Below are 12,378 nucleotides of genomic sequence, written 5' to 3'. Positions count from 1 at the left end.
TTGCAATTAAAATTTATAATGGCATCTTTATTCAAGTATTTATTTTTGCTTGGCAGTAAAGTGAAGCTGTGAATGATTTGGCTTCCATGGCACGAAATAACGTTCATCTAAGTATGGCTGTCTTTTGAGTTTAATACCCAATTTTAGGGAGTAGAGTTCAGTAGAAGTTTTGGGTCACATCAATGGATGTTTCTATGTAAGTATAGCCCGAAAACTCAGCTGGAAACATTATAATAACGTTGTACATAAATTTATGTTGTTGTTTGGTGGTATATTGCATAATATCTGTGTTCATAAGCGATAACCGATTAAGTCGACGTACTAACAAAATTCTACATTTACAGGAATTCTCATTTCTCTAACGAAATTTCTTTATGTTTTTAAGATCTTTCTTGAAAATAAAATTTTTGAGTTAGTCTATAATCCCATGTGATCACAGATATTTTTAAAAACGGAATAACTAAAAAAAATTGGGGTTCAAATATTTATGCTTATTTTCCAAATTTAATGGAATTATTATACAGATCCAGACAGTGAGATTATTTTTAACTAGACAGAAGAGGTATCAATTTAAAAGAGCAGTATGTATTGACTGTAATACAGTCAAACTTATAACAAACACGGTTATAACGAATTCTCAGCTATTTCGAACTATTTCTTAAGTTTCTACATTTTGATAACTATTTTCATACAAAAAACATCTCTTATAAGTTATAACGAACTCGCTTATAACGAATCCTCCGACAAAACGAACTACTTTTTCAGTCCCTCAAGTACAATTTCATACAATTTTGCTTATTTTATAACGAAGTTTAAAAATTATATGTTAAAATCATAATAATCTATTCCGCTTTAAAAAAAAAAAAATTATTTGTTCAGAAATATGAACAAATCAAATCAGTGGTGGTTTTTTTTTATTAAGAATGTGTAATAAATGTATAACTCATTTTATTTTAATTTTCGAAAATGCCACTTTATTTTTTTTTCATCTTCAAAAACTTCAACCGTCTTATTACGAACTACGCTTATAACGAATAAATTTGACTGGTCCCCGGAGTTTGTTGTTAAGGGGTTTGACTGAAATTTGTTTAAACCAAACTGGTGTATTTAAATTGTACCCTACTATAAACTTTATTCTTTCAGAAGACCATTCCTTGTTCTCGTAATTCTCGTATTTATTTTTGGATTCCTTTTTCGATTTTAGAGGCAATATGTTTCATTAAAAACTTATTAAAGATTACAATTTTCTATCATTATCTTCTCTTATGTGTATTATATCCTTATGGCAAATAGCGACGCAACAATTTCTTTTACAGCCGTACATTTAAAGTTTGTGTCTTTTTAATTGAAATTTCATATTTTTATTCTTTTTGTAAGATTCGGGGCATTTTTTTGTCTTAATTTTCCGTTTGTACTACATTCCACCTTCACACCGGCGAACAGAGCAAATACAAAAATGGTAAATTAATTTCATAATATTTCTACACAACTTATTATATTTATGGGTGAAAATTCAATTCATAAATACGAACCATTTTTTAGCGCCAAGTAAAAATTTTGATTTTTTTATATTTTTTTTTTTTTTTTCATATTTATATTTGATAATATTTATAGCCATAATAATAGTGATTATGAAGACGTTGGTGATGATGCCACTTCAGAAATCCAAATGTTGCACTCTAATTAATGTGTGAAAATATAAATAAAAGGAACGATTGAGTGCAGCAGAGGTAAAAAGAAAACTTTATTAAATTTACTTTAATCGTAAGTAGGTGAAGATTTTTACATTTCGTTACAAAATAAAACAATAATAATAAAAAATAAACTATTAATAAATATATAAATATTCATGTTTATTAGAGAATTTTGTAAACAAAGTGTGTAATTAGCGAATTGTTATTGATTTAATTTCACGAGTGTTGTAATGATCATTTCTGGTTACTATTTGCCACTTGATGATTACATCATACCTACAGTAATGTAGTTTGAAATAAATTAAAATTCTCACACAATTTAAATTTAAATCAAAATCAATTGTCAATCAGAAAGTCCGACCATTAGTCAGATGTGTGTGAGTGTGTATCGATTACATTTCGTCTCAATTCCAAAGTATTCTAAATTAAATGGATAATGATTTAATGACTTTAATTTAAATATTTATATTCTATTTGTTTTTGTTTTGTTGGTTTGACATATTAAATAGAAATTAACACTAATCGCATACTCGTTCTCGCACTGCAGAACATCACATTACACACATCACTCATACTCTAAGGTGTGCAAACAATGTTAAACTAATCGATAACTTAATAGCACGAACATGTTGTTGAACACACAAATCGGAATAATATAAAAGATGCAAAAGATTTATTTCTAATGGGGAGCAGTATCTGATTGATAGGAATTCCAGTCATTGAGACTTATTTTATTTAAAAAACAAAAACCGACATTGCCAATAAAATTTTATTGCATTAAGTAATAACTAAAGACTTAAAGTTATATAATTAATGTAAACATTTGTTTTCCAGCATTTTTTCTCTGAGTGTATAACATAAAATATTATTTGTTTCATATTTATAGTAAAAGTTTTCGCACAAACAGGTGATTGTTTGATACAACTTTATTGAGATTTCTTAGAGGAGGCATTTAAAATAACAATATTATAGTCGTTATACGGTTTTATTTAGTACTTTCTACGAGTAAAAGTATAAATACTGACTGGGGAATATAAAACAAATTCTCTAGAATTTTTCTTAACTTTCTCATTCACTTTATTAGCATGTTTCATTTCTAATATTCATTCACTTTATTAGCATGTTTCATTTCTAATATACAATATATATTTTTTACATTTAATAATGCTAATGTACTGCTAGCACGTTATTTCCACGAATTTTTTTTTTATTTATCATTTATTTCGTATCTTGAAATTGTCGAAGTGTAGCTAGTCGTAAGTTCTCTGATTGTGATTTTGTAGAACATGCAATGTTTTGTGAAACTGAAACTGAACACAATAATGGCGAAAAATAAGTTTGCTATAATAACTATACACATGTACTTATATTTTGCCAACTCAAATTTTATCTAATACGAGTGAGTAAATAATGTAAAAGTTCAAAACGTTGTTTTTATTTTCTTGGTGCTTTAAATATAATTACATATTTAAATATTTTTTTTGACACAACTGAAATACAACAAATGATATAAACCAGGCCTAACTGATAATGTTTGAATTTATAAACTTTTATAGAAGAATAACAAATAAGAATGCCAATAGGGATTACTCGGGATTGGGAGCACTCTTTAAATTTCAAAATGTAAAAAACTAACTTTAATAATTTTATTAGCTAAAAGCAATACTTTCTATAATCAATCTGGAATTTAACCTTGGCAATGCAAATGCTAAAACGCACATTATTTGTTGGACAGGCAATGTGCATTTGCAAATGTCCAAACATACATACAAATGTACATAGTAATATTACGTCGTATTTTATATTTTTCCAACAAATAAATATACGCATATACGGGCAGTCAAACAGAAAAAAATACTTTTATTATGCGGTCTCTTGTTAAACAAATTATTATGTTTGCGAATGTGTGAATTGGCACATTGAACACCTTTGGGTGATTTTTCCATGGCAGCTTGATGTGCAACTTGTAACGTAATTATTCATTTATTTAAGTGCACGTACATAAAGTTGTACATATTTGCAACAGCGCTAGTTGAAGTAGCAGCAACATTTAAAAGAAGTTATGACTTTCAGTTTTATATAGTTTTAATTTGGCAATAAATACGAATTGTTAAAAAAAACTGAACTTATATCAAATTAATGAAATTTTGATATGACCTGGAATAAAAGTGAGGTTTACGTAAAATGTCTAAATCAAATTTCTTACTGGGAAAGTTTTCTATGTAACATTTTGGTATATTTTTATAAAGAGTATCCGTTTCCTTTTCGTTCACTATCAAGCAGCATATAAAAATATATAATTGTCTTCTCTGCAACAGAATTTTATTTCTGTTAATTACTTATATAGCCTGTACAAATCTCTTTTAAAATAGGGTGCATGCCACTTTTTAAAGTAAACATTTCGTTTCACCAGCATTTTTTTTAAAGTTCTTCGTCGGTTTATTTGTCTGTGGGTCTGTTGTCTTCTTTATGCTGTAAAAGATTCTAATTTTCCATCCATTTGCCACCGAGTTGCAAACCTACTTTTGGTGGGTAGTAGAGCATACACCGGCGTTTTTATTTTTTGCTCTTGTAATTTTGGCTTAAAATTATGGTTAATATTTTTTTAAGCACATGCAAGTATACATACACATATGTACCTGTATGTATGTGTTAATTGTTAAATTGCTTTGCATTAAAGTGGTTAAAGATGACTGACTTTAAAGGTAAAGTTTATATGTTGGTGAAACTGCTTTAGTTTCTTAAACATTTATTATTTCATGCGAATTTAAGTAATTGAAAGAAAACGTATGAATTTTAAAAAATTTTTTGGAAAAACTACATGGTTGGTGGAGTAGCTCTTTTTCGTTGTCGACTTTTATGTGTAAAAAAATATTATATGTACATGTAAAAAATTGTAAAGAGCGTTGTAATCTCTACCCATATAACATTTAAAAATAGTTGGTTGGTATGTTGAAAAGTTTTCCAACTGTACATATTGAACTATTTTAGAAAAGTTCTGAAATCTATTTCAAAATCTATTTGAAACCAATAACACAATTCATGAAATAACAACTTTTTAAAATTAATTTGACCTCGTCAACTTATCAATTATTAAAGTAAGTGCGAATTCGATAATAAATCAAGCAAAAAATTCTTAAAATAAGCACATTTTCGGATTAATTTAATATTGAACGATCTTCTTATTTTCATCTCATATGAAGAATGCCTTCAAACTTACATAAATCAAACCGAAAATACTAAAAAACTGTCTTGGTAGATCACTTTAATCACAAGAAGATTAAAGGAGAGCTAAAATTGATGGATCAGTATTTGAATAAAATGTTTTATACTTGGTTTCGTACTTTTGCCACCAGTCCGGATTGATTTAAATACGGGTTACTCAGTTCTTTTACTTGGATGTCTAAAAAATAAGATTCCATATTAATATTTTTAATTAATATGTAAATTTATGCATATATATTTGTAATATAGCTACATGCATATATATTTAGATATATACTTTTTTATTAATTAATTTAATTAGCTTGTCATAACGTTTATGGTTAATTAATGGCCTTTATATTCAAATAATGATTATTTTGGTAAATTAAAATATTGCGCATTGATATAATTAAGAAGATATCACGTTCTAAGTCTAACTTATTTTACCATAGCGCGTTAGTTATTTAAGTCTATCCTAAATACTCTATATTTAAAATTACGCATGTTTAGGTTATTGTTACATTTGCAACAGAAAATAATATCAAACAATAAAAAACGATTCAAATGATAAAAATACTCAAATTTGTTTTAAAAATAACAAGTTTCATTAATTAATCAATTTATTAAAATTTTAATTTTTTTATTTCATAGGGCGCGTTTAATTCGTCACCTTTTTTTATTTTGTTCTTACCTAAATTGAATATTTTTATTTTACTTTGTGGTTTCGATTCAATTGTATTGTGTATTTTGTTTTGTTTAATTTTTTCGCTATTGTTGTTAATGTAAATATCAATACAAAGAAGAATTAACAAAATGTGACGACAAAAAAGCTATAATTATTTATTTTACACTTATACCCAAAAGACTATAACAATATTATTTACTTACATACATATATGTATGTCTAATTTCGTATCTTTAACATTTATTTACAGTGGCCGTTCCTACAGCAAAGACAGCCAAAAAAGTTCACAAAGTGATTTGAGTTTGACAAGTGTCAGTGGTGGTGGAGGTGCTGGATCACCAAAATTATTGGCTAAAACTCCCTTGAGTAAGTATTAATTATTTAGTATTAAAAGAAAATTTTATGCATATTTATATGAATTCCCTAAATTAGGCAACACTTTATAAACATAAGAAATAATACTACTGCAGTTTGAGAAGCATTGTTTGTAGTTCCAACAGAGGGTGGGTATTTTTTATAGTGTGAATAAGACATGGAAAATTCTGTACTTTTCGGTATTCCAAAATACCGTAGTACCCCAGTCTCATTTTTATTGTTTTATTGTAAGCTTTTACAAATATCACAGAGTATTTGGCAAATATCATTGGACCCTATGAAACGCAATAACATCTTTCAATCTATATAATGTCCTAATGAAACCACTGCCCATTCCTATCGCCTATGCGTAGTTTACATTTTCTGAAAATTTTAAATTTATGATTTTGAAATAAATCTGGTCCATATATTGAGGACAAAAAATAACACGATGACTACATTTTGTTTTGATGATTTCTCTAATATTAGTCGTTCAAAGGAGAAGGTATATAGATCTGGGATCTATTCATTTTGGTTTCACTATATAGAAGCGATGCGAATGCAAATACATAATGTAATTCAAATTAATTTAACATTAATTTTCTGCCTAAACTAGAGACCCTAGGGCAAGAAGAAAGAAAGTCTGTGATAATTTAATTTTCTACCAAAATCCGAATTTTTGAGAAAAAACATAAAAGTCCATTTTCTGGCAAAACTAGAGGCGCTAGGGCAATGAATTAAATTTCTTTATTTTTTACAAAAATGTTTTTGGAAAAGTACTTCTTTAGTTGGCGATTTAAAAATTTGGATTTTCCATGCCTGAATTCTTTTTTAAAAATTTTGAAAATAACTGAAGATCGAAAAAATAAAATAAAATTTTGACATTTGTCGTTAATAACCCCATTGACTTGCTTGAAAGAAAGTTATTTTGTAAAAAATTTTAATTGAAAGAAAATCACATCACAATAACGGGGCCTTTAATCTGCCATTTACATTTTTACATAGATTTATTTAATGTAATTAACTAAACTTAATATGTCTTAAGCCGTATATTATTTCATTATTATTCGAAATATAAACTAGATCAAAATTTATATCATATTATCGAAACCAACGTTCATTTCAAATCATGGTTTGATAATGTAAAAAACAACACTTTGAGTGTTATTTACAATGAAAGCGCGACAGCAATTACATTTTTTAGGTGAATTTGTATTTCACTTAAAATGTAATATTTCATCAGTAATCCAAATATGTAATATTTTTTCAATTATTTACATTAAAAAAATCTATGTAAAAATTTTAAAAACAAAAAATTTTTCTGAAAAATTAAAAAAAAAAAATAATTCTTTTGTAATTAGCACCTTTCGAACTCTTTACTAAAATTGCGTATAATATATTATTTTCATTGAAATATGGAAAAAATCATAGAAATCTCCAAAAAGGGTAATATTGCCCTTTGACGGTAGGACCAAAAATTCGTAGAATTAAATCATGAAACATCAGTAAATTCTATTTTGGGTCGTGTTAATATATATATATTTTCCAAATATGTATTAAATGCTTATTTTAACATTACAAAAGTTTATGTCAAAAATTGGCATATATTAAAAACGGTCATTGAGGGCTTTCCACATTTCCCCATTAAATATTTGTTTAAATCTAGCATACTTTAAGGCTGACGATAATATAACAAATGTTTATAATCATATATGCCCCCAATGTTGTTAAATAATGTTGCGCTTGTAAAGTATTTCTCTTTTATTTTTAAAGATCATTTCCGTCATTCGATCTCTTTGTGCTCTTTATATGAATTAAATATTTTTTTTATAAAAATAAGTTAGCTTGTATATTGTATAAATAATAGAATAATCTTTATATTCTGCTCAACAACAAAAACCGGCTTTTTCATTGGGCAAGTGTATTTCATAAAAAATCAAATATAAAGAGTTCTGCTTGAGTTCGACTTCAATAATGTTGTGATTTTATTTTAAAATGTGTATTCATAAGATACTCTTAACTTGCTCACCTTCTGTGTGACTTGGAACTTTTGTTTCTTTTGGCCGTTGTCGCTGACAGTCAGATGTTGTTGTGTGTAAAATAAAAAATTAAACAAAAAAAGTTGAATTGAAAATGTTGTAAGCAAAACTAGCGAGCTGCACAAGTATATTTTTCAACAATTCAATCAAATTTAGTATGAGTTTGTAAACGGTTGTGATAGAAACTTATGAAAGTGTGTAGTTAGTGGATTTTAAAATTATACCGACAGAAGATAATATTTAGCGTGTTTTTCGATTATTGTTGCTATTTTCAAATTTAAATAATAATATATAAAATGTAGATAAAAATGACAACAAAAGAATTAAATTAAAGTTTTCGAATATCAAAAAAATGTCTTCATTAAAATGATTTTTAAATTTTAAATTAAATTGGAAAATTGTTATAAATTAATAATGATGTTGACGATGATGGCCTGTGATGATAATAAAATCTAAAATAACAATGAAAATTGGAAAAAGTGTAAATGCTAAATAAAAAAATGTGTTTGTGTTATGTACGTCACCATAAATAAATTGCCATCAAAATTAAAAAAGAAAAAAAAATAGTAATAAGTATAAATATTAAAAGTGTATCTAGTATAAAACAACTTAATTGTGTAAATTTGTTCATGTAATTTTCCATAATTTTAATTGTGGTTTGTAAAAATCAAACACAATTTAAATCCAGCAGAAATTTAAGAAAAAATAAAAAAGTGCCCCAGTGTTTTTCAAATTCCACTAAAATTTGGCTATGGACATGTTGAACATGGATTACAATTTTATATTGTTAATGGTGTTTTTTATCGTTGTTGTTTTACACTGCAGTTATCTGAATTTCCCTAACAAATTCTTTTGTTTAAAATAAAATTATTATTAAAACACACTAGAGATTTTTATCGCGCCAAAAATAATTAGTTTAAACGTGTATTGTCAGAAGTGAATCAACAGTATTCAAGAAATGTTAAATTAGTTTATTGGTTTGATATACTATGATATTAAATAAAATAAATTTAAAAATGTGAGGTTTGTGAATTCGAAAAAAATCGAATTATCAGATATACATATGTATATCTGGTAATACACGAACGCATTAAAGTCATTTTGTGGGCTTAAAGTAGTCTAAAAAGGTTTGACTAATTAAAAAAACGTTCCTCGGGACACTTCAATGTATACATAAATACAAATATAGGATAATATTATTATTACTTGTTTTTATTATTTTTAACTGCCTTATTCAACAAATTTTTTAAAAACTGCGGTTTTAAAGTATCTATTTTTACGGTATGTTATACTCCCATTTTAATGCTGTTTTAAAATGGCAGCATTTTATCTAATTTAACAAGATTTAGATAGAAAAGATAAATATGTATAGGTTTTCCAACTAAGTTAAACAAATATGCCATTATTGATATGTTATGAATAAGCGACTTTCACGTTTTTGAAAAAATGTCTTTTAATAAGAGTTTTAATACTTAAAAACCTCTGATCTTATGTAGTCACCCTCTTCTTATAAAATTTTAAATCTCCAACACGAAACGAGTATTTGTCGCTGGCAAATTTTAAAAAAAGGGGAAAAAACAAAATAATGACCATGATTTGTAATCTGGGCTGGGTATATGTGCGGGTATCTCTTTCTTTCCGACATTTTTTCTCTTTTTATTGTATTTTTTTCAAATCATTAAAAAGATTTGAACTTGTTTCTTTATATTCTTTTTACGTTTTCGTACGTATTTTGTTGTTTTGCACTACAACATTTTGCGGTTTTTACCTTTTTTAGTGAAATGTGTGTGTGTGTTATGTGATAAACCTCTCTAAATAAAATATAAATACAAAAACAACTACAAAAAACATTCCTTTCACGATTGATTCTCGTACTAAACGTCTTTCTATAGTTTCATCATTTGTTTCGTTGGCGTTAAACAACTGACAGTCAAGTTGAATCTTGCCACTGCTAGCCACCACACACTACTACATGTTCTACGATAATAATGTCTGTCGTTCATGAATGTCAAATTACCTTTTTGGTCGAAGATGGAATTTGTTTGTTTGTTGCCTTTTTATTACTAGTATTTCCCAACACATTGATTTGTCATTCCAATAGTGAATTATTTGAGTATTTTTCTTACAAATTTAGAATTTTAATTTTTTTGTTGTTGTCTGAAGGGTACAAGAATTTTGAATTAACACCATGAAAGTAAAAAATCGCTTAACATTCTAAGAATGTTTGGGATTAAAGTGATCCTTGACATGAACAGGCAAAATAATTTTAAATGTAGAAAATAATATTTATTATTATTGGTTAATAAATTGGTAGTTTTATGTTACTTGGGTTAATAACGCTTTTTCTTGAAACCTTTTAAGATACAATTTGTATTATGTAATTCATAAAAAATTAAAATGACAATGCGTGTGTGTTTTTTTGCAAAAATAAATACAGATTTACTTCAATATAATACAGGTTCAATTCAAAGAAGAATTGATAATAAACTATATGTAATTACAAAAATAAACCAAATTTTAATCAATAAAACATTGTATGTATTTACATATGGGGAATTTCATGTCAAGTGACCAAACTTAAAAAATAATTTTTTTTTGATGGATATCCCACTTAAATTTTAAAACAAATTTTTAAAAAATAATAGCTGAAAAGTTACACCGTATGACCAAAATGCCCAACTTTGACCCGGCAGTTCTTGACCGATAGAGCACGAAATTCCCCATATGTATATGTATTCTTGTACATATATAAAGTTAATGAGAAGTTATGCACTTAACATGTTATAATATAATAATTCTTTCTAGTGATAGACAACCAATTGAACAGATTTTATGTCGATAATATATGTATATTAAATGTATGCTATACACAAATCATAAATATGTATGTATGTTTGTATGTGCAGGTACTTAAAAATTCATACGTTATTTAAACAGGAAATCGGTAATGTGAATACACATAAATTTTTTTGGGTATCTTAAAGGGAATGAAATAATGAGAAATTGTATGAGAAATAATGAGAAATTGTAGTAATGCTTCAAATCGAAAAATTGTTAAAGTGGTATTATCTTAAGCTTGAGTATGTTGGAATTTCTTTACGTTTTTTATATGTTTTGAATCGTCATAGACCTTTTTCATTTTCAGTATGTACTACAGCTGGTTCTAGTTATGAGTAGTAAAAGTGTATGTAAAAGCTGAAGAATTTTGGCAAGTTCTGAAACATAGCTTTTGTTTTCAGAATGGTTTATTGGGATATCAACACAGTTATACACCAAAAATGCAGGGGTTCTCTTATACCAATTCAATTTCATTATAGTCCATAGAGTAGGAATATATTTTTTTTAGTCTTGACATTTTGTTTTAGGATGTTGTTTTATACATACAAAACCAAAAAAATATTTTTTTGTCAAAAAGTAGACGCAGTGTAATTCTCCTTATTAGCAGGCGATCTTAGTAAATACATACCAACTTAATACTAGTAGGCGAGCGTGTAAATACTTACCTCCAATGTCATCATCGGGTTAAAAAATTACTTAAAATACGATTGTGTAAGTAAATTTTACCATTTAAACTCCTTACTTTTTTATGTATTATGCTTAAATTAAATATAGCTTTTGTAAACTTTTTTAGTTCTTAAAGAAAAGCATAAAATAAATATTATTTAAAACAAAATTTGTTAATTTCTCATTTGAGGAAGATTTCAACTTTATTTAAAATTTGAGAAAGATTCCCAAACATATGTAAATGTTTTAATTTTATTATGTTTTTTACGTTAGTGTAGGTAAATTAATATAAATAATGCAATGTACTAATATGTATAATGAAATTTTGTGGCCAATACAACTTGAGGGGTCATTTCTTCTCTTAATAAAATCACTGTTTTTTATTCGTATAGCAAATTTATTTCTTCATCGAAACAAACAAATTCAAACTTAATTTGATAAGTAGAAAATCGTCCCAATTATTGTTTACAGCTACAACAATTTCAACATAGTCGTATGTACTACATATGTACATACATACATATATATATTTGCAAAAACTAAATTCATAGTAAGTATAGTAAAATACAAAGCTATTTTTTAATTTTGCTGACTTTAAAACAAGACCAGTTATTCTGGTAGATAAATTTGTAATTGTATCTAAATCTACGTTTTAAATAAGAATAAATTTTGTTCTTTTTTGTTTTTGTAAGTCTTTCTAAATATCGTGTTAAACTGTGACATTTTTACTTAAAAAGCACAAACATATAAAAGTACGTATAAAAATGGCATGTAAACTAAAAGTATATTTTAAGTTTTTTATGTAGTGGAACGAACGAATGTATGGACGTTATACATACATATGAAAAAAATTGTCAAACTTGAGTGCACGTGATAATTGTGTTTTATTTCTTTCGAG

At 26.6% G+C, this 12,378-nt stretch overlaps 1 protein-coding gene across 2 annotated transcripts in view; it reads left to right on the top strand.

Moving 5' to 3' along the window:
* The window catches only part of LOC119607556 (serine-rich adhesin for platelets), a 120,688-nt gene that overhangs the window by 32,785 nt on the left and 75,525 nt on the right, over window positions 1–12,378 (top strand). For both annotated transcript variants that reach the window (XM_037961526.1, XM_037961518.1), the window contains exon 3: window positions 5,834–5,949. In XM_037961526.1, coding sequence (XP_037817454.1) covers window positions 5,834–5,949 — 116 coding nt within the window. The remainder of the gene's footprint in view (window positions 1–5,833; window positions 5,950–12,378) is intronic.

This window comes from Lucilia sericata, unplaced genomic scaffold, assembly GCF_015586225.1.
Source record: "Lucilia sericata isolate MDLA Ls3-8-SP2 unplaced genomic scaffold, ASM1558622v1 Contig000019F_arrow, whole genome shotgun sequence".
Taxonomy (NCBI): Eukaryota; Metazoa; Arthropoda; class Insecta; order Diptera; family Calliphoridae; genus Lucilia; species Lucilia sericata.
This window is presented reverse-complemented; position numbering and strand designations above follow the sequence as displayed.